Source organism: Styela clava, chromosome 14, assembly GCF_964204865.1.
Source record: "Styela clava chromosome 14, kaStyClav1.hap1.2, whole genome shotgun sequence".
Classification (NCBI taxonomy): Eukaryota; Metazoa; Chordata; class Ascidiacea; order Stolidobranchia; family Styelidae; genus Styela; species Styela clava.
In genome coordinates, this window is record NC_135263.1 from 12545121 (window position 1) to 12568304 (window position 23184).

Sequence of the window (23184 nt, forward strand, 5' to 3'; positions counted from 1 at the left end):
AGTATTGATCACGAACGTTCTGCCAAAATATTGAGAAAACTTGAAATCAATACATATCATTGGGACTGGCTTTGTATATCAATTTCAATTTTCGTTGCCAAAATAAGACGTGTTATTCTATATTTGACACATTGCCCTTATCACCTTGACTAATTCGACACAGGACAATAAATCAACCTGAACACCAAACGCTTCTATGGTATTTGGTATGGTTTAGGGACTGTTTCAATATTCTATTCCAAACCTTTTTTATATAGCTATGTATAGTAACAGACACAAGTAACGAAATAACTCATTTAACTTTGAAAGTATGATACGTTACGGTTACGACTTACGAGAATGTACCAGTTGTACCATATGAAAATTGCTATAGTTAACTTGGAAGATTAAATAGCTGAGTCTTTCAGTTATTTGTTGGCTACATATGATGGGAACTACTACCTGTTTCAAGAAAGATAACGTATGCTGTTAATGGTATAATGTCCAGTCTTGGCAACTAATATATATGCATTGTAACATTCATTATAAGATTCCTAAACCCTCAAATACTCCCGTTTGGATTTAATACAAGTAGATTACACAAATCTCATTCTTGATTAAGGGGATTGATTTTACGAACTTGTAAGTGCTTTCAGATATAATACACGTATCTGGCGAATCATTTCAATATAAAATCTTTAATACGTGCTTTTTGTATATCATTTCCGCTATAAACCTTTATAAATAATAGTGAAAAAATTACAGATCGCACAAAGCAAAAAAGTATCGCAATTTTGAATTTTATTTCCAAAAATTGCTAGTTGGAAAATACTTGAGCAGTGTATCACTTTTAATATAATTATTTGTCGTTTTTACTTACAGACTTTTAAACGAGCGAAGGGTGCCAGAGCTTACAACACTTCTTAGTCTTTGTTTTCCTCGTAATAATCCTTCTATAATCCTAATAATGAAATTTCGCCGGGAAGTCAACGAGCCTGAAACACGTGAGTCAACATGAATAAATTATATGATCTGGAATAACATGCGGCGCATTCGTGTGTAGTGTTTATTATTCATATCATTGTTGATTGTATTCAATAATATATATGTTATATAAGAATAAATTATTCAAAAAGAAAGATTATAGTAGTATCAGGAAACTCTATTCCGGCTCTATTTATTCTTCCGTCAATTTCAGAAAAATTATATCGCATCGTAGGGTTATTTGGACGAAAGCTCGATTCGTGCCTTGCTCCAAAGCAATTGACTTGCGGTACAATCAAATTTTTATGGCGTTCCCGTATTATGTTAACCAAGATGGCGGACACCGGAATGTAATATGTGTACTAAGTTAGGACATAATTTTATTCCGATTTTTCTTGTTTTAGTTCTATTACGAGTTCGACGACTAGCCAAGTGACTCCCGTAGTATTTGTATCTGAAATTATGACCTAATCCTAACCTGGTACGCATACTACGTTCCGGTGTCCGCCATCTTGCCATACTACATGAGTATCATTTTTATTTCAAAATTGCTTTTTGCATTACTGATTAAGTCATAGCAAATTTTACGGGGAAATGGTAGACGAAATCTGCAAGCAAGTTACTTCAGAAGTCAGGAATTGAAGAAATTCATCGTACATGAATACAATTGTGGTAACTTTATCGCATTTGGTTAATATATAAAATAGTAACATATATGTATTAAATCTATTGTTGTTTTATTTTTGACGTCGTTTTTTTACTCTCGTATTAAGCGCTTTTCTGCACATGCTCTTTTGTCTACATAAATAAGAATAGATATTGTTCCGCGCTATCACCAAACTTGTAAACGCGGCAAAATTCCTCCTTCTTCAAATGTTTTTGTTTTGTGAGTCAGATATTCCTTTCTAATCGTTTGTATAGAATGAAGTTGAGAAAAATCTCAGCGATTTAGTGTCGAATATCTTGTAACAAAATCGGCCCACTTTTGCCGAGGTGTTTTGGATAAAAGTAACCCAGATATCCGCCTTCGGAGAAATGCATAATTTATGTTAATTTCGCGAACGTGCCGCTTTTATTCGTATCATATGATTTACATAGTGTAGATATCCGAACTAATGGACTGTTTTGTTAATTTTAGGTAAAATAAGTATCTAATATATAATTCTGTCATACACACCATTTTCAGTGTTAGGTGGGTCCGAGTGCGTCCCAAGTCGACCCCGAGCGTAGGCAGCTCAAAATGGGGGGGGGGGCGGATTTTTTTCAATACGCTCACTCAAAACTTTCTCTCCAAGCAAAGCCGGCTGCCACTGATACATCTCTAACGATATCTTAAAGAATCTCTCCGCTGACTAACTTCCTTGTCGAAGTTGTCCGCTCGGTCGTTTCATTTGGAGGAAGAATTGATAGTACGTCGAAAATCGTCGGGTTATCAGCGAATTGCTCCCCAATAGAACGAAATCGCTTTTCAAAATTTTTTGGGGATTGGAGAGGGAGGAGATGCATTCCCCCCACCCCATGACTACACCCATGCGTACTACTAGATCTTCATCAATCTCCTCGAAAATACATGCCCAGTATGTCTAAGTCAATTGAAGTAAAAAGAGTATATTATAAACTCATTGTAAATACCGACTAGTTGTTAGTGCAAACTATTTTACACATGAAAAATGATATCTTACATACAGAAGACAACAATATAAATCAATCAAGCTTGGAGATGTGGTATTCTATAGAAAAAGACCACATTCTCGACCATGATCAATGGATAATCCGATGATACAAAAACCATACTGCTGTAAAAAGAATTGTGTAGAAAAAGATTGAAGAAAATTTATGGCACATACTGTGCTATTATTAAATTATGCTTGACCATAGATAGGCAATGCCTATGCCACCAAGTTCACCCTCAACTCTAGGACACTGCCTATACATGGCCATAAAAAATTCAATAATAAGGGGTAGCAAAAGACACAAGCCATAGAAAAAGGTGAGGCATTAGGAATACTGAAGAAGATGCAATATTATCAATAGTTTATCATTGTATCAAGTATGAAAGTACGAAAAGGAATGGAACGTTTTTGGATCAAATAGTATTCACAAATTAAAAAATTTTCAAAATTAAGAAGTAAAAACATGAAAACGTAGTATTGATTTTAGCTTATCTTAAAAATAGCAAAAGATGGGAGATGTATATCAGATAGAAACAGTCAATTGTAGAGGAGGCGAAATGTGCTAAAATCAGTAAAAATTGATGCTATCATAATGTAGCAGACAGAGTAGTAGAATATTGTAGTGGATATCTTATCATTACACTGATAACCTACCCGATTATAAATTTTTAACCATGCCCAAGATAAGAAAGTTCAACCAACTACACACCTGTAAGTGGTCAAATTTTTGACACAAATAAAATTCCTAACAAAATATGGAAAACTTAAAAAAAGCTGATTTTTGTAATTGATACGAACCATGGCAAATCTTCATCGATAATAATATACACTTTGTACAATTGCAAAAATTGGTGTATTTAGGGAAAGGTCAGTTAGTTTTATGTGAATATACATTCTCAATATCCTAGTAACAAGAAAAGGGTGTTGGATTATCATACAGGCTGTAGTTTGTCATATGATTGAGCCGTCTTATCCGCATTGATAAATATGAAAATCCTTATCTGGAAAATTTGACTAGCTAAAGGATATACATTTTAAACCACCAAATGCGTATTTACTGATAATGGTGGTAGGTAAAACAGTTAAATTTTACACATATTGATCAGATTAGGATGACATTACACTTCTAGCCTGAGTATAGATATATAATAAACCCTGAAAAACAACTCATTGTATCAAAGTATATAAAAAACAAACAATAGTACTAAATACATCATTCAATCAATATACATTGCATTAAGAAATTCTACACTATTTCATGTGTCCAGATAAAAAATGATTACCGGTATTAATTACACTGAACTGATGCCAAAACTATTTGACTGAGCATAAACATGCAGAGTCTGTATAACCAAATAGTTTTAGGGAGAGCAAGTGTCAAGTCCAATTTTCGCCGAGTTGCTTCACTGTAAGATATTGACTGAAATATATGCTTTATATGTGCCATATCAATATATATGATAACAGACTTATTATGATAAAAGTTCATTAGAAAAAAATTGCTATTCCTTCAAAGTAAAAAAAAGTCAGACACTGCAAATTATAGGTATATATATATATATATCCACCTATTTCATTATATTAAGAACTTATTTATTGGCGTTTGAATATTCAAAAACTACATTAATTTTCACCCATACTTTTGACCTGTAGTCGATAAACTGCGGCCCAAAAACAAATTTTTTGCGACTCTCAAACACCTCACTTTAGATGTATAAAACAAAAATTGTTCATACATTTATTATCATCACACAAATGTATGTTGTTTGTTTAGTAGTAATTAGCGTGAGTGAAAACATGTGTTGGTTCGTGCCACTAATTTAGACCCTTTTTCTTATGCATTTCTGTATTATTTACTATTGCTAAGCAGTAAGCATTAATATTATTAAACTGAGTTTACAGCATACCATATATACCATAACAAAATTAAACCTAAAAATGGTTTGAAATTCATATCTATTAAACTAAACAATGTATTAAAAACAAGCTTTCTACCTAAAAAAATTTTTGATAAAAAAATATGAATTTTTTTCTAAAACAAGATATAGAAATGATCTAAAACCACATATCATGGCAAGCTATAGCTAACTAGATTACTAATAACGAGTTTGATAAAATATTTTGAAATTTTTCTGAACAGCACTGATTAAGTCAATCACAATTGATAATCGAGAAGTACTCTTATTAAGAACTATTGAATGCTATAAAATTATAGCTAATTTAAATAGGTAGTTATATTGAATAAATACGCAAATTTTGGCTCAGTCGAAAATCGAATAAAGAATTTGCTTAGCTTTATTGACCTTGGCATGAAAATGGTGACCAAGTAAACAAAAAGTTCCTTCATGTAAATGTTAATTATTTTTTACATTTAGACTTTTTCCAAATTTTAAAAAATTGTATAAATAAATCTATATTTTCAAGGTAGCGAAATTGGACAAAATTTCCATCTTAGGCGATTCAAGTTTAAGGATTCAGCTAAAATCTTTTTCAAATAATCTTACCAAATATCCATTTTACCTCTCATTCTTCCATGAATTTTAATCTATTTCTTACTTTACACATTTACTCTAACAGCAAATTTTGTTCCATCATAAAAAAACGAGTCAAAAATGAATAAAAAAACTTTGTTTTGTAAAATCCCAAATTACTATATTTGCTTCATTTTACCACACCTTGTGATTACAAACCTGCTTTTATAAAAAAAAATCAGCAGCAAAACCTTGAAAATATACAAAAATGTGAAAAAGGAAACAATTCTTGGAAAACGAAATATTGGGAGTAAAAAAAAATTCAAGTCCTCTGAGATGAAAATCAAAAATTTGATCATATTCTTAAGCTTAATCACAGTGAGAAGTATAATGTCCGAGTCAGAAAATATTTACATATCCATGGCCGTGTATAATCCACAGATAAATCGTGCCATTTAAGCAAGATTAACCATAAATCAAGCTTGGAAATAATTTCTGACAGGGAAGTTTAAAAAAAACAGCTATCACATTAGAAATACATTAAACCTTACATGTTTACTTTGTCCAGGTATTGTCGATCATGCATGGTCCCACAATGCCATATGGTATTTATCATCACCCCAAAATTGAAATGCGTAAAAAACTTGAAAAAAATGGATAACAAGTTTAGATTTCCATTCCACCAAAAAATATTGTATCGCAATATAACTTGAAAAAAGTTCATTTTATAAGTTCATAGGAATTGAGATCAAAATTTGAAGAAAACATTTTCCTTCAAATGTGGACGAACAGATTGATTATATTCTCAATTCCGGCAAATTTCACTTTATCAATGTGTTATTTTGCTTTAAAAAGTCACTTCCTTTCCAACTATGAGCAAAGTTATTGTCAGTGATAAAGTAATAGTTCCATCCAGTAGACTACATTGCTTCTACGCAATTCCCAAAATGGTAAACACAAATAGTATTTCATATCAAACAATGTACACCAGGAGAAAATTGGAGTCATTCTTGCAATCTACAGCTCATATTTCTAATCCTACAATTTTATTTTGCATATAGCAAGATTTGGAAGAAAACTGAAGTCAGGTACAAGACTAGATATTACTACTTAACTACTAAATCAGAGGTATAAAATATATAAACGAGTATGGGGCTGCATTATGGTAATTTACGAGATACACCTTTTTCTATAGTACATAAAGCAGCTGCTAAATTAGTTAATTTATATAAGTTATAGAAGCCTATGAAGCAGACAATTGAGGTGCAGTTTTTCTTTTTTCGCGGGTTTTAGAATGAATCAAATTTGAAATATAAATTTTGAGCTCTTGAAAATTGAAAATGAATTTTGACAGTAACTTAAAACACCTAGCGCAAGAATCAATTTTTGAGAAAATTAAGATATTTCACAGTCGCAACTCGCGAGTTTGGGTCAGAGTGAAACGTATGTTGGAAATGTTTGGTTTTGGATAGCTGGAATTTGGGAGTATGATAGTATATCATCCTAAAATCGAAATATTACAGGAACTGATAGAGTCTATGTTCCAGATAAATAAAAATTCTTAGATACCGGACAGCGCAAACACTACCCCAAATCTGGTTTCGCTTTGGAAGTTTTGTCACGATTTTTCCGCTTGCTTTGATCACGTTTATGTTGTTCAACAGCCGTTTCCAGTATTTCCGAAACCCCAGCCAGTTCTCTAGCTGTGTCATTAAGAGCTTCACCCACCTCATCATTAGTAGTATTGGATTCGGTGCTAATGCCTTCCTGTACCTGTTTGTAAGACAATATAGGTAAGACAGTTTGGAAAGATGATAAGATGGTGCAATCATTTGTCGAACTACAGCTTTTTATCCGGTTACCAGTCCATGCATGGTATGAGAATAGTTAACACCTGTTACTTCTTTGAGTAGACTAATTTTGAGAAAGCTTATGTATTTTTATTAAAGTGATAGTAGGTGTGTCATTATTGACCAGGCATTGGATACAATGAAAAAGTGGAAATAAATTTTTTATTCAATTTTTAATATTTTAAAATAATAGATACTTTATTTCAGAGCAATGAGCAATAACTAAGAATTCGAATGATAACTTACCGGGTTTGGTATTGGCCAACCTCTAGGAAGGGGGATATTCTGTGAGTAAACTCTACAAAAAGAAAAAGGAAATTGTTAAAGCAAATCATATGTTTACATATTGTCAGCCTGATATGATGAGGAACATGCAGAATCCCATTCCCAACAATACAAAATTTGACTCGATTTGAGTGCATATCAATTCCCCTTTTCAAGACTACCTGTAATTGACAAAGAAATAATAAATGATAAATTGAAAAAAATCTGTAAAAATTGTCCTCACTTTTCAGCCTGTAAATTCCTGTTACTTCTTCTTTTTGTATTTTTTGAAGAATTATGAGTTGGTCTACTGAAAGCACTTGGTCTATCTCGACTTTCAGAAGCATTCATCGCCGGTGGAAGAACAATATTTGAAGAATGTTCTGGAGTTCCAAAAGGAGAATGAAAATGTGGCATCAGAGGTTCAGGTGAATATGAATTTTTCAACTTATTCCAAGAATTTTCTCTTCTTAACAGCTTAGGGTTGACAGAACGAGGGTTCTGCTCAGAAACCCTGCCGTCTGATATGTGTCGTGAACGTCTTGGTGGTTCTGCGCTTTGCCGGGTTGGGGGAACTTGTGTCACACTTGAAGACGGAACCGACATCACTCCGATTCGACGAGTTTCATCTAATGTATCTTCAGAGACTGTTGGACTTATGATATCATCAATATGTTTGGCTTCTCGTGAAGCATTGTATAATTCTCTCCTGCGTGCTTCGTTAGGTTTATATGCTGCAGTCATCAGTGTTTCTGAAGACTCAGATATGGTCTGTTGATTTTTATTCTGCCCATTCAAAAGCAACTGATCAGCAATAGTTGTACCAATGCTACGAACCTGGAACGAACAATTTTAGGAAGAGATGAATATGAGTTGAACTCACGTTGAGTATATAATTTTAAATACCGACCATACAGACTGATGAAAAATGGAAGGGTAATGTTCCATTTACAACACACGTCCGACTCTACGACCAAGTCTCAACCTGTATTTTGTCATCATATTCGTAAGAGCTGAAAATGCTGCCTTATTGACACTGACAGCAATGGATATTCGTCCACAACGCTCAACCAAAAAGATGCAATGGCTTTTTGATTTAAATCAAACTTTAAATATAGATCACATAATCACATTCTTTTCATATCATTGCAAATCCCCTGTGCAGTCATCACACAGACCCCTTGGGGTGCACGAAAAAAAATCCTGCCATACGGGATAAGCAATGTCTTCCAAATGCAACTTATGCTCCAGCTCCAGATAATGTGAAATTTCAAATTTTTTGCTCGAATACATTTGTGAAAAAATAAAGTAGGAAAAGCGACTAAGATCTAATATGAAACAGTAGAAATGAGTAGCTGGACGAAGTATGGGCCCTTCATGATTTTTCTCTGTTATTCAGAAGGAAATTACGTCAGTAAAATTCACAGATAGAATACTCAAAAAGAGAAGTACGGTAAAACATAATATACTATGCATGTTCACCTTCAAGTAATCTGAAGATGGAGGTGCAGGTTCTTTGTTGAGAATAGCTGATCTAGAGCTCTGCCAACCTTTCATTCTGGAATCAACATAATTTCTGGATTCTGCCTGACAAGCTTCAGATACATATGAACTTAATTTATCATCAAAGTGAGACCTCTGTGTACCATTGCCTGATGATGAAACACTTTCTTCTCCAGATCGAAGATTCCTATCAAGAGAGAATGGCAAATAAACATATGTCTCCAGTGTAAATGTTGAATGAAATTGGTACATAGACGTGTTTTTGGCAGTCCAGGTTCTGTGTTGACTTGTAATGTTGTAAAAGAGGAAAGGTCAGGGGAACACAGATAGTTATAGCAAAATGCACCGGTGACTTTTTTTTCCAAAACACACTTTTAGTTTCGCCAATATCTCAGCCAAAAAGGTTGAACAAAATTTGTGCTTTAGACAGCAAAATCCAACTAATATTGCTATATTCTAGTTGACAAATCACCACCATGAACTATGTTTAAAATATCTTTTTTCGACGCAAATATTTCACCTCAAATAAGGGATAGACACTGCTGTTCTCAAATCTTCTGGGCTCCTTGGGGATGCAGATTCCACTTCATGATGTCTGGATTTTCTATTCATATTCTTAGAACTTCTTCCACCACCTACTTTTGACATCTCATGATTCCTGAAACAAAAAAATCTCTTGTGAAATTTGGGATGGCTAATGGATTTTGAATAGAAATTTATAAAGATGGTGATTAAGGTTCAAAGAAACATATCATAAAGTAACTGTAGATTCGAATCCTATGGGAAATGATCAGTTACTATATTGGCTATGGGAATTATTATTTATTGCATGGATCGAAGAAAAAATACCAAGCCTAATATGATTAACAGATCTTTCATTAAAAATCCCTTTAAAGGGACTTCCTATCTCCCAACCATAAGAACTATTGGAATTGTACATACTGCAAGGATGCTGTAGCAAGAAAAAAAGAGGACTCTTGATCTTGTTGAATCAAATAAGACTTATCAAACGCATAAAATTATGATTCTGCATAGCCAGAAAATAAGATGGTCAGTTAGCCATCAGTAATGGCCCATACCCCTTTTTTTATGATTGCAGTCTGTAGCAATAATGCTTTACATGAGTTCATGTGACCCCACTTTGACACACACATTATTTTATAGAAAAACAGCTGTTTGTACAAATTCTATCTTAGCACTAGACAATAAAAATTAGAAAAAAATAACGTTACTACATCACCACAATTTCCTGTTTACAAGCAGTTCCATGAAAGACAAAAAAGACACGATGCAATGCGGTAGCAAAATCGCAGTAAGTTACCATGAAAATTTATAAAATATGAATATACAAACCAGTGAACACAAAATATGTTTGATCGAAGAATTTAAATCTACTTCAATTTAAAATTACAAATGTATTATTACAAAATGTATTTACAGTTTAAATGGAAGCACAGATTTTTTTCCTCTCTCTCTCCCAACTTTACTGGATATTTTTTGCTATAAAAATACTATGAGAGGTTTTGTACAATATAGTACAAAACATTTAATGGCTTTATGACCCTGGGTTTAGGGACCTCTACCCAATTAAGTATAACCTCTATTATACTTATTAGACAATGTGTTATCAATCTATTTTATCATTCAAATGTAACTTCATCGAATTTGCTATTATCAAACAATAATGATGAAAAAGAGCAATGGACTAATGAAAGGTCCTTGGCATACGCATTTACAATAACTTCTTTCACCATAGATTGTAGTGATTCGGGTAGCCCTACAGAAGCATGAAGGAATGATAACCAACAAGCTGAAAGCAAGAGAATTCGATCCTGTCGGGGACAATCCGAAATAAAGATGACAATGTAATGAAGTTCAATTCATTTCTTTGGATTAGAATTGTAAACAAAATTGTAATTGATGGAAGCCATGAAAAACGATTAATTTGCTTCCCTTATGTATTGAATAGACATGAACATTACCAATTAAAATACCGCTTTTCTAGCTAGTCTATTTAAATATGGTGTACAATTTCTTACATCCTCCAATTTACAGGATATATAGGATAGGATATATCTTATAGGAAGTAAAATGTCACAGTCTTTTCCTGGTAATAATATTACCGTGCATTTGTATGGCACAAAGGTTGTATAAATCCATATTACTCTAAAGAAAAGCCATTGTTAGAGCCCTTAGATTTTTAAATTTGATGCTATATATTGGTTTTAAAACTCAATGCCTAATTTTAAATGTGATTCGTTTTAGGGTGCATGGTTTTCTTGGTTGATGTGGCAAGTGCTGTAATAAAGAAACAAAGAATTAGACTATTCAAAGAGAAACACAATCACATAGTTCAAATCGTGTTTTCACGATATTTCTCATAAATTTCCATATCTACAATGTAAAAAAACTTTATTATGGTTATAGATGGCATACAAAACCTCAATAACTCACTTCAAATAAGGATTAGAAGAAGAAACTCTTTTATCTTCCCTCTGAATATTTGGTGAAGTCTGTCCCATTCCGTCATGCGTTGTAAATCTTTTGTCTGGGTTTTTGTTACTTCTTCTAGATACAATTTTTGGTGTTTCCACTGTCAGGTTTTGGTCATGATATCTGAAATTTATAAAATGTAAAAACAATTTTTTTTTCCGCAAATGGTAGGATAGTTATTGCTGTATCTCTGATGAAACCCGTTCCTGGAATGTCGTAATAATCTGGGAACCTTTTAAAAACCCATGCTTTCCAGCCTCCGGTCGGACCCGCTAGCTGTCACCGCCACAACATAACTTGGCAATTAGAAATTTAAATATTTATGTGTAGTTGAATATTTTGAAATTCTTTAATATAATTTCAGAACTTCGCGAAAGTTTCATTTGGCAAGAATAAAAAACATTCTTATTCATGAAAAAAAGTAATTTCGTCAATTTGTGTGTAGAACATTTTTTATAAATTTAAATCAGAATCCTAATGCTTCCCCTTATTGAACAGAATGGTGTGAAAAGGCCGAGAAGAATAGTTATATGAAATTATGACTTTAAAGTGGGATTTGCATGCTCTCATCTATAGTAATGACGCTGTGAAGTACATTGATCCCAGCATTTAGTAGAACATATAAATTCATTAGAGGATTATCAATAGTTGTGTAAATTTTGTAGCTTCCATTCAAATGATAAAAGAACAATGTCATTTGAATATGGAAATGAGAGATGAATTAATAAAGATTGAAATTTCAATTCAAGTAACATAACATGGACAAATATAAACTAGCACGATTCTGTCAATGTATGCACTTGCAGCTAAAATTTTAAAACCACAATTCATATATCATAAATCAAAGATATTATACTCGAAATATGCATTTTTTGTGCTGATAGGACATTCAATTATAACTGTACGTGCAATAGTTAACAATAAATATAAAATAAGCAAGCATACACTACAAAATTTTATCAACTGATTTGCTTTTCAGTAGGGCTGGGAATAGATACCGGTAATCGTTTAATAGTTTCCGGATGGATAACGAGTACATAATTTTGAACGTTAACTTCCATTGGGTTATGTTTAACCAGTCAATTGGATGGAATAATGAAATAATGGCATGAATAATGGAAGAGTGTTTTCACTGAAAATCCCTGCACTGCTACTCCGTAATGGAACTCATAGCTTACCTCATATCTCTGTCAGTCAATGGTTGTGGTACGTCAGCAAGTTTGATATTGTCAATAGAATTGTCTGTTTCTGAAGAACTTAAACTTCCTGAGAATAATATAAGATCTCTATTGTTAGTATTTGATGAATATTTGAAATTTAGTTTTATTCAAATTTTGTTTCATATTGGTATATTTATACAATGCTTGATCCCTATTTGACTAAATAAGGATCTCCATACATTGCATGGAATTGTAACAGTACGGAAAGTTTTGGTCTACCAAATGGTTAATCTGTCTTGTCTTCTTTCCTCTCCCCGGAATAATTACCGGTATAAAAATTAAATCCTTTTTTTACACATTGAGCAACATTTCCCAATTGGGGTAGAATTCTTACCCAGGAAGGAATTTTGTTGTTTTTCGGAGCAATTTTACTTGAGTTTTGTGTTTGCTGTATTCTTACTAATATTTTTTAGTTCTTTATTATTACTATAATATTTCTATTTATATGCTCACATTATAAATTACTTGAACTGTACAAAAGGGGAGAGCAACTTGTGTTAACAGAAGCTAGGGATCCTTTATTAAAGATCGAATAAAGAACAAGCGAGGAATAAAACGTTTCAAAATATGCGACGGGAGGGATTTAACGAAAAAGGTTGGGAATCTCTTGTCTTAAGCTATGCCAATGTACCCATTAATTTGATATTTTGGTTCAGCTTAACCAAACATGATAAACAAATTTCATTATTTTTGGAATGATTACATGATGTATGCTTATAAATGCAAGAACTAATATCATCAATTCCGATAAATTATAAGCATAGAAATTACTTTACAGTAAAAAAATAAGAAAAATAAATGTAAAATGAGCCAGACCTGTCTTAGGTCGTCTATGGTGACTTGATGCTTTTTTATGGTATATTTTACTGCGATCTTTTGAAAGTATCCCGTCGTAATCAATTGTGTTATGAATCGAAGTAGGATGACCATTTGACCTTGTGGGAGATCGAACTTCATGATGCATTGACAGTTCTTGGTTGAGATTTCTTGCTGCTTTGTAGTGTGGATGAATGTCATCACCTGAAAAAGATTTGCCGTAAAATTTTTGATTTGTTTCATACCTGGATTGTGGATTGTTTTGGTAAAAAATTGTTGCTGTTCTTATAGGGTTGTTGTTATTGTGAAAAAAATCTTTTTTCAACACAGATAATGAGACCAATCAATTTCAAATTTTCAGTACTTGAAAACGATGTCGGAAGCCATCTTGATTTTTATTTTTTATTTTCAAATTTTGATATATATAATTCACCAGCACACAATCATATTGTAACAGTTAAACCAATGCAGCTTTTTAGATCTTCTGTTATTATAGACCGAGGCTCATCTTTTGGTCTGGGTTTAAAAGATGCACCTTTTAACGCTCTGATTTTGGGTGGTGCCATATGTCCAGTTTGGCTGTTGGAAACCAAACTACTACGAATATACAATTTTCTCAAAACTTCGAAATGGAAATTTAGTCCTACTGTGGTATGGCATTTGATATAATTCTTTCAACATCTGGAAATTTGATACGACTTTGGTGGCCATACTAGTCCTTTAACCTTCGTGTTCATATATCGAGCAATGGTTTCTTTAAAAAAAAACTCACCAAATGAGGTAACACGTCTAGAATCAGAATTGCCATTCCTGCTCGAACGATGATGATAATGCGTTATAACAGGACTTCCATTGATCATGTTATATTTATAAGGAGATAATTGTAACGCGAGTGAGCGTCGATTTGAGTGAGTACTTTTTTGTTGAGGAGATACATGATGATGGTGAGGAATTGAATCGGATCTTTTGAATCCTCTGAGGTAATCTGCGGATTCAGTTCTAAAACAAATTATTGATGAGATTTAATATAACTAGAGATATAGGGTTTTTCTTTTTTTTGAATTATACCATTAAAGTAGGGCAGCCAGACCTCATAGATCCGGAAGTCATAATTTTACCTTTTTTTTGGAGTCGAGTGCCAGAATTCAATACTTTTAACGGTTATAATTGATCATCAAAATTTTAGCTGCAAAAACCCGAAAGCATCAAGTTGACAGAGGCACTTTTAATAGACAATTAAATAAGGCTTGCAGGGGCCAAACTTTTGTTATGAAAATATGGTTTTCAAGGAGTTACTAGAGTCAAATTTATTGTCAACCAGGATTTAGGTCGTCTAAATGCCTTTGAGTTTAGAGTTAGGTGTGGAACTCTATTGCCCCGATTACAATAGGTAGTTTACTATTTAAAATATTATAGTATTTTAAATTGAAAATAAAGTCCCGTGTAGAAATTTATTTTGCTAGTATGCCACCCAGAATTTATGTCAAATTTTGAGGAAAAAAATTGGCCTATTAAAATTAGTGATACAATACAATTTGGATATTTTATAGATAAAATTTCTATAAAATGAACTATTTCAATATGCAAATAATGCAATCGCATCCTACACCATTAAGTTATTTGAATTTTTTTAGAAATAAGATTATACTTATCAACAAAGAAAAATCTAGACTATTGTAAATAGCCCAAAGCAACCAGATATGAATAATTTAGACAAAAAAAACAAAAATACTGATATCCACAAATTTCACCTACCTATGAGGCTGCTTTGGTTTCGTCATATTATATCCCAGAGTCATCATATCACTTTCCAGTGCGAGTTCATCTGATAACCTTTTTCTTTCTTTGATAAAGTCAGGCTCTTGAATTTTTTGCGTGACCTCGTGTGATGCTATATGAGGGTATTGGACACCGCCTAAAAAACAAGGATTTAAGCATTAGCATTATATAATATATATTTTTTCACTCTGGTATGCTACATTGTGCGATGTTCAATAACTTATATGTCATGTCTCAATAAGAAATAAAAAATTCACACAAAAAAATTGTATTTAACAAATGAACTGGTTTTAATCATATTATGAAAACGAAAAAGATATATTAATTCAAGTAGCAATTCCTTATGATGAATAGACATACTTTTGCTATCTGACTGCATAGAATTGGCCACTGGCTTTGATGCATTCTCTGAATCATCCCTCGGTGTAATAAGACCTCTTGTATCGGTTCTATTCAATTTCGAACGTTGAATCGCATCATCCCAATCTCGAGGTAGTGACATTGTTTCAAGTACAATGATCAATTCCTGGTAATAAAAAGAGGAAGAAAAGGGTTGTACTGTGTGCTGTCTCTCAATTAAAGCATACTTGACTGCGTTAAATTACAAAAAGATAGATGTGCAAATAGGGTACATTGGTATTCAACAGAGACCCTATGAATACAATGTTAATTTGATGCAGTAATCGGGGGTGGAGGTGAAAAATTAAATCTAAAATACTCAAAATTGGTGATATTCTATATTTATGAATATTTTACCTTAAAAATATTTTATTGTTACCATTTGACATCCATTGGTACGGCATAAAATAGACTTAAATTTACTTCTGAAAATTATAAACAACAAGGGCAAAATCAATATTTACATGTACCACTGAATTTAATCAACGGTACGTACGGTATACCAATTTTCAATGATTACTGCAAATTTATTTTCAGAATGCATTTGGTATTCCCTATTCATAAATATATTATTTCAGAATTCATTCTGAATAATGTGATTTCGGGCCTCCCTGACAGTAATCTTGATAACTTTGATAATCAGTGTAAACGTGATACGTTAATGATAAAAACGAGGATAAAGCAGTCGAAGAACCAAAAAAAAACAAATATACATACAGGTAGAGAAAGTTAAAATGGAAGAAGAATGTGTTATGAATCACAATAATGCAATCTATAGTCATATACAGATAAAGGATTTTGAAACTTACTAACTTTATGGCAATGCTAAGGCTTAGCTTCCCAACTCTAGAATTCTGGCATTGCTTCAAATAAAAAGATACTAAATTTTCTTCATAGGGTTGTTTAATTATTAAAGTACTGTTGATGTATATCAAAAGGATATAATGAAGAATGATGAACCAAACCAAGAAAATAGAGATAAGATGGCAAAATGACAAATCCCACATTCCCCAGAGACACGACCAAATTAAAATTCTTTTCTAAAATCAAATATTAATATTATTAAATAGTGCAAAGGTGAAAGCGACAATGATAAATTTTTATTTGGAATTTTACTATGTATATAAAAAGTTGGTTTAAAGTGAAATTTATTTTAGTCTTCAGAAATAATCCAATTTTTTTTAATTTTGAAAAAATAAAAATATTTTTGCAAATTCATACCATTTTCACTTCCAGAATTATTTTCCCAAAAATTGATAAATTTTTTCTCTTATTAATGATATTAGAAATAATATTATAGCATTTAATAAAAAATTTGGATTAGTAAAATGTTCTCCGTTTGTGCCAAATATATAAGAATAATATGAAGCTAATCCACCTAACTGTCAATTCAATACCACAGGGAATTGCTCAACAAATTCCTGGGATTATTTGTACCATGTTTCCCAGAGCAATAATGCTCTCAGGATAGTATGTATAGAAGGAACAAGTGATATCAGACTTTCAGACATAATTGAGGTGTTGATGTCTGTTGTATATACAGCATTAAAGAAGCTGGTTTGACCACCATTTCAGCGGCATTTGGATTTTCCTTTTTACTAAGCTAACATGGAACTGCCGGTGGGCAGCCTGCATTATCGAAAACAACGAGAGCAAATAAAGCTTGGAATTGATTGAAAATTATGAACTATCATTATAATATATTACGATCGCCCCTGCCCTATCAAACTTGCAATGACATTTTTATGGGTGCAAAATATATGCATGGCAGAAATTTACCATAACAAAAAAACACGAGAGCAATGCTTCAGTATATGGATACGGAGGTCACATTTTGGTAATGGCAGGGTAGGTTTGAGAGTTTTAAGATTGGTGGATAAAAAATATGTGGACTGTAGAGCAGATATGAGCAAACTATGACCAAACTAAAACCAAATTTTGATGTTGAGCTAAAAATAGCTCAAGAATTTTTTTTGAGATTGGGATTAAATTTAGTTTTGGCACAAGGCTCATTGTTTTCCACTTTTGCTTTTGTAACACTGTAAATATTGTTCGAGTCACACTTACATGGCCCGCCAGTCACCCCTGCTGTAGAGGGTCAAGAAGTGAGGAATAAAACGGATGCCCTTCAATTAAAATAATTGAGGCAAAATTTTTGGTGAAATATCTGGTCTCATAGAACTCAGCAGATTATTAAAAAAAATAGTCTTCTAGCGATTTCTTCTATTTAATAAGTACCTATTGAAAGTAACTGTTCTAATATTTGCAAAAAAGCAATTCTTTTTCGCAAAAACAACAACAAGAAGAATGTAGCAAAACAATCCACTTCATGTCCAATAGAGCTCAAAATATTAAATTTTCCAGCTAAAATAATATATTCTGACAAAGTTTTACAACAAAAATTACTACCAGTAGTAAAATGCACTTTATTTTAGTTATTTTAAAGCGACCTACTTTAAAAGATGGTCTCTGCATTGGTGATTGGTCCCATGATCTTGATATTATTGCATGGAATCCACTGGGTAATTCACATGGGATGTTCAAACGTTTTCCACTGGATACCAAAGCCAGAATCTAAATTTAATAAATTCAAAAAAGAATCAAAATTTAATATAAAAAAACAGTAAAATTGCATTTTGTGGACAATAGGTGACTTCAAAATTAATATTTGAATGACTAAATGAACTGAAATTGGACAAGGTAATCACAAATAAAAAAATATAGAAAAGGCAAGTGTAAAATGTAAATTTTATCTTCTTATTACCACATGATAACTCTTACATGATAAGGTGAAATTTTGTATAAAATTCAGTCGACTAGTTAAAATACAAATATATATCTCACATATTTTTCAAAGTTTACTTGATCCATCTCTATAAGCTAGTCAAAATGAGCCTTTGAACCAAAGCAAAAGGGTATCAAGAGTTCAGATGACTCATATTGGGAAATTGCCATAAAATTTCAATTAGCATTTTCGTGCTATAATTATCCATTGATATACCTCAGAGGTAGATGTATCTTTGTGTGGTTTTGTCATCGTAGCCATTTCCCACATAATCATTGCATAACTGAACACGTCAAGTTTCGTTGTTAAATGAACAGGAAATTGTAGAAGCTCCGGAGCTAAATAACTGAGATTGGCTCGATTTGACACACCCGCGTCCAACCTATAGTTACAACAAAACAGACATTTAAAATCTGAAAATAGTGTATAACATCAGTTCAAAAGGGTCAAATAGTACAGGGTGTTCCGAAAGTACTGTAACAGTTTCAATTTTGTTATGACTTCAGTTCTCAATATATATTGATTAACTAAGTTTGTTTTATTTTAGCTAGTGTTTATTTAAGCTTTTACTTCATTTATATAAAGACCAACAAACCATCATATGGTATTGATAAATTCCCTTTGCAATTTGAAATATTGAGATTTCATGAACACAGAGTGTATTGTGGCTTATTTGAAACAAGTTTTTCAATTGTTCTGCATTAAATTTTTTTTTTACTTCATTTGGTACACGTATATAGACCAACAAACTATCATATAGTATTGATACATTTCCTTTGCAATTTAAAAAATTGAGATTTCACGAACACCCTGAGTATTGTGGCTCATTTAAAACAAGTTTTCCAGTTGTTCTGTATTAGAAATTGAGGAAATATATTTTAAAACTTTGAGCCATTCTAGATTGCAGCACAAGCTTGGCTTTACTGATTGTAAAATTGTTATGAATTGCTTCAATTATGGCAAATCTAGACTTCTATGAGCCATTTGACATTTAAAGTGAGAAGGGTAACATAAAACCAAATAAAAAGGGTAAAATATAACAAGATTTAAAACAATCTCACATACATCAAGCTGATAATATGGCATAGATCAGCTGTAACAGTGCTGGCTATCTAACATTAACAAACTGATATAATTAAATAAATGAATTTTGCCTTATTTTAGAAAATCCAAAGTCAGCAACTTTCGCCCGACCGGTTGAGTCTAGCAAAACGTTACAAGGTCTCAAGTTGAGATGAAGAACAGGTGGTTTTTGTCCATGAAGATATGCCATTCCAACAGTGATATCTCGAACTATAGAGTAATATTCGACTGGGCTAAGGGGCCATCCTAAAAAAAAAAGAAATAAAAGTTGAACATTACTTCCCATTTAATTAAGACAATAATCAAATGTCTTTATGATATTAAATCATTTTTTTCCCATCAGCAACTGAGATAAAAGAAATGATATAGGTAGGTTATCAACAATATAAAACTTGTAAAACGGAAAGTGGCCAACAAGATAAGACTACTGTACAACTAAAATGACAAGGTTCTAATTCAACAAGAAACTGAGGTCACCAATCTGATATCACAGTCATAAATCATATACTTGATGGTATATCACCTAGCACAGAAAATATTTCATGTTCTCAGAAACTAGTCAATAAAAATATGAAGCCTAATGTAACAATGATGATGTGGACTATTGTCGATAGTCTACCATACTAGAATAGGCATGGGCGCCATATTGACCGCCAACAGAATGTCTGGCCTTATCAAAGTTTATTTTCACATTTGCACTGATAACATCAGTAAATGACTGAGAAATACAGTTAAAACCACATCAATAATTATAGATGTTATCAAATAATTTTTAACGTTTTTGATAAAGCTATAAATTAACATTTCATGTGACATTTCACCGACATACCATCAGAAGAATGTAATCTATCATGTAAGTTTCTTCCTTTCACAAGTTCTGTGATAATTAAAGGTTGTAAAGGTGCAGTTGACACACCAAATACTTCAACAATATTCTGATGATGTAGTGCCATCAAAAGTCCAGCTTCGGCTGCCAAGTAGCTCCTATAGAAAATTGGAGGTTTTAATGATGATGGTACTATTTTAATTTCAATTAAATTGTACGAAACGAACTATATTTTTCTAAAAAGAAGTTTGTTTCAGTGATCACATACAGTTATTATTAAACCAAAAAAAATATGTTTCATGTCATGCCGTCGCTTATATATATCAGGAAATTGGGCTCTACTAGGCCAAGAACAATCAAAAATTCCAGGCTCGGCATAGCATATCAATATTAGGTTGAAAGGAGCTTTGAACTGATTACTGGACCATCAAGGTCTTTGAGTTTAGAGCAATAACCTGTAATAATAATTGGACAAATCGCCACAGTAATACCAAAGTAGCTACCGTATGTCACAATAAGGTTTTGAGAAAATCACTTTTTTGTAAGTGTGGTTCTAACAGTCGAACCTGTAAATTTACATGAGGCACTACCTGAAATCCAATCTAAAACAGTTTCAGAAATAAAACTCAGACCAAACAATATTAGTAAATTTGAACAATATTATATATATATATATATAATATTATGGACCTATATGCCTTTTGCTGGTATATAATGTGAGATAACAGATTGTAATAAAGATGGGAATATTGTATAGACTGAAATGACTGGTGAAGAATACCATATAAACAAGAGCTTGTTCATGTTAAAAACATTGTGTTGTTGATAATACTTACACAGATAAAGATATGATATCAAGCCACCCACCTGTCTGATGTTGACATCATATCTGGACGAATTAACTTCTTGATCGCAGCTTTCTGATTCTTGTATATGGTTCCAGAGTACACATAACTCAAATAACCTTCGCCAATAAGGTCTGCATTAAAGTACACAATATCGTGAGCAGCAATATCAGGCGTTCTACCAAATGATTGATGAGAATGCTGTTTTTTGAGTTTATGAAGAGCTTGCTGTAAATGCTTCACTTTTTTCTTGTATCTTTCTCTTTCAGACATCAAGCGTTTTATTACTTTTGTGGGTGGAACATCTTTGGGTAATCCTCTTGACCCAAGCCATTCCTCTTTGACTAGTAAATCATTGGCATCTGAAGTCATAGACCCGTGGAGGTTGAAACCATCGTCAGATGACAAAGAGGGTGATTGGCAATTGACTTTCTTAGTCGAAAAGGGTTTGTTAGATCGTGCTCCATTCACTAAAGCATTTCGACCAAAATTTTGCACTTTCTTTCGAACATCTTTAGCAGCATTATCATTGCCATCTGACACCTCATCACAATTTTTACATGGAACCCCGGGATCTGCTAGAATTAAATCCATTTCAGTTTGTTTTTCGGGTTCGGTTTTTATATTGTCTATTTTTTCAAAATCCTCATATTCCCCACTCAACCGTGTCACAAACATTTGTTGCTGCTTTTTCAAATCTTCAATTTGTAATCGTAATTCATCACAAACTTTTCGTGCATCTCGAATTTTAGTATCATTATCATCGGGGGGTGCATGATCCAATATTAGAGAAGCTGATAGAGCTTGAGCAAGATTTTTTTCCACGGGTTTGTCATTTTTTTCAACTTCATTATTTACATGAGCATGAAAAGATTTTGCTGAACCATTGGAATGGGATAAAGCATCAGTCGCTGAAGTTGAACTATGAAGAGGGCTTTCCTGCACTACAGTAGGAAGAACAATTGGTTCTTTGCCCGTTTCTTTTTGTTCACCAATATCATTTTGCTTTTGAAAATTTTGTTTTTTGATATCATTATTATTCAATTCTTTCACAACAAAGTTTGCCAGTTTATTGTCATTTTTATCAACAGCTTTACTTAGTGAAGAAAAGGTAGGCTTCAAGAATCCTGCGCTACCGGCGGCAATCGCATTAGATTTAATTTTAGATGGCATAATGTGTTTATCAAATCAAGACATTCTGAAAATAATATTATATTTATATGACACCACAAAATATACATCAATATAGACATGAAAAATAGCGTCTAAAGAAGTACATTTCTGTTTGGCTTTATTCAAGCAGTTTCGGCAGTAATTTCACATCACATTTTTGTTTGACGTTGTTAGTTAAAAATTTACCCTACAGCGTTTACTTCGTTACACCCAAAAAATATAAATAGATTATACTATCATCATATACTATTCATTGGCATACGATTGGCGCATCATACCAAACATTAGGAAAACGCTAGGGATCCCACCATTGATTACCCTATACAAGTTTCATTTAATCTCATTCACATCTTAGTAGGCAACTGTTAATAAGATAACTACAAAACTTGGAGCAATAAGCCTAACCTAACTTCAGTGGTGGGGCAAGTCTATAATCTCTATTGGGAAAATATAACCTTTTTTTAAAATTTCTTCACAAACAAAGGCAAAAAAATGAAGGGAAATAGATTATAAAATTCATGGCGTGGCAAAAATAGGATATTTACTAATTACAGGCGGAAATTTCCATTGACAGAATTAATAACATACTTGCCATAACAGTATTATAACCTTATATTTTGCTTTCAGGGTATCCAGTTCCAGTATTAATCTTTTTGCCCCATTGAAAATGATTGATATTAGATATTAAATATCTTTGTATTATTGCCTAAAATTTATTGGTTAAAAAAAATAAATTCAAACATTTGGGACATTAAGTTTATCAATAACAGCAGCAACAATTCACAATCACATGCTTAATACTGTAATGAAACCTTATGATTCCTCATTGTAAAACAGGTAAAAAAAATTTTTCTCATGGTTGAGTTCAGTATACTGGTATATGTATTATTCCAGATACCTGGATACGGTAAATAATAGAATCTCAATCTCTTTAATGGACAGCTTGAAGATGCCCTATAACTGTATTTTGGTATCATTACGTACTATGTCAGCTTGTGGTCCCCTATTATCACTATCATATAATGACATAGTGCGAAGCAT

General features: G+C 32.5%; 1 protein-coding gene across 1 annotated transcript; it reads right to left on the minus strand.

Annotated features, from left to right (window-relative positions):
* Positions 1 to 2555: 2555 nt before the first annotated feature.
* On the minus strand, positions 2556 to 22184 carry LOC120340479 (uncharacterized). The gene is made up of 16 exons (XM_039408750.2): positions 20993 to 22184; positions 20129 to 20283; positions 19371 to 19545; positions 18433 to 18598; positions 17886 to 18005; positions 15393 to 15558; positions 15009 to 15168; positions 14026 to 14252; positions 13254 to 13457; positions 12396 to 12483; positions 11179 to 11340; positions 9245 to 9382; positions 8704 to 8911; positions 7466 to 8058; positions 7204 to 7255; positions 2556 to 6880 (listed from the first exon to the last, which is right to left on the minus strand). Exons 1-16 carry the CDS (start codon positions 22141 to 22143, stop codon positions 6692 to 6694), a joined length of 3954 nt encoding a protein of 1317 aa, XP_039264684.2. The 5' UTR covers positions 22144 to 22184; the 3' UTR covers positions 2556 to 6691.
* Between the last annotated feature and the right edge of the window lie 1000 nt (positions 22185 to 23184).

What these genes read in the sequence shown, in the direction of transcription:
- LOC120340479 (XM_039408750.2), bottom strand. Translation starts at nt 22,143, where the DNA reads ATGCCATCTAAAATTAAATCTAATGCGATTGCCGCCGGTAGCGCAGGA. An exon ending in CCATAGACGACCTAAGACAG is followed by an intron (nt 12,484 to 13,253) that starts GTCTGGCTCATT and finishes TATTATTCTCAG; the next exon opens with GAAGTTTAAGTTCTTCAGAA. An exon ending in TCTTCTAATCCTTATTTGAA is followed by an intron (nt 9,383 to 11,178) that starts GTGAGTTATTGA and finishes TTTTTGTTTCAG; the next exon opens with GAATCATGAGATGTCAAAAG.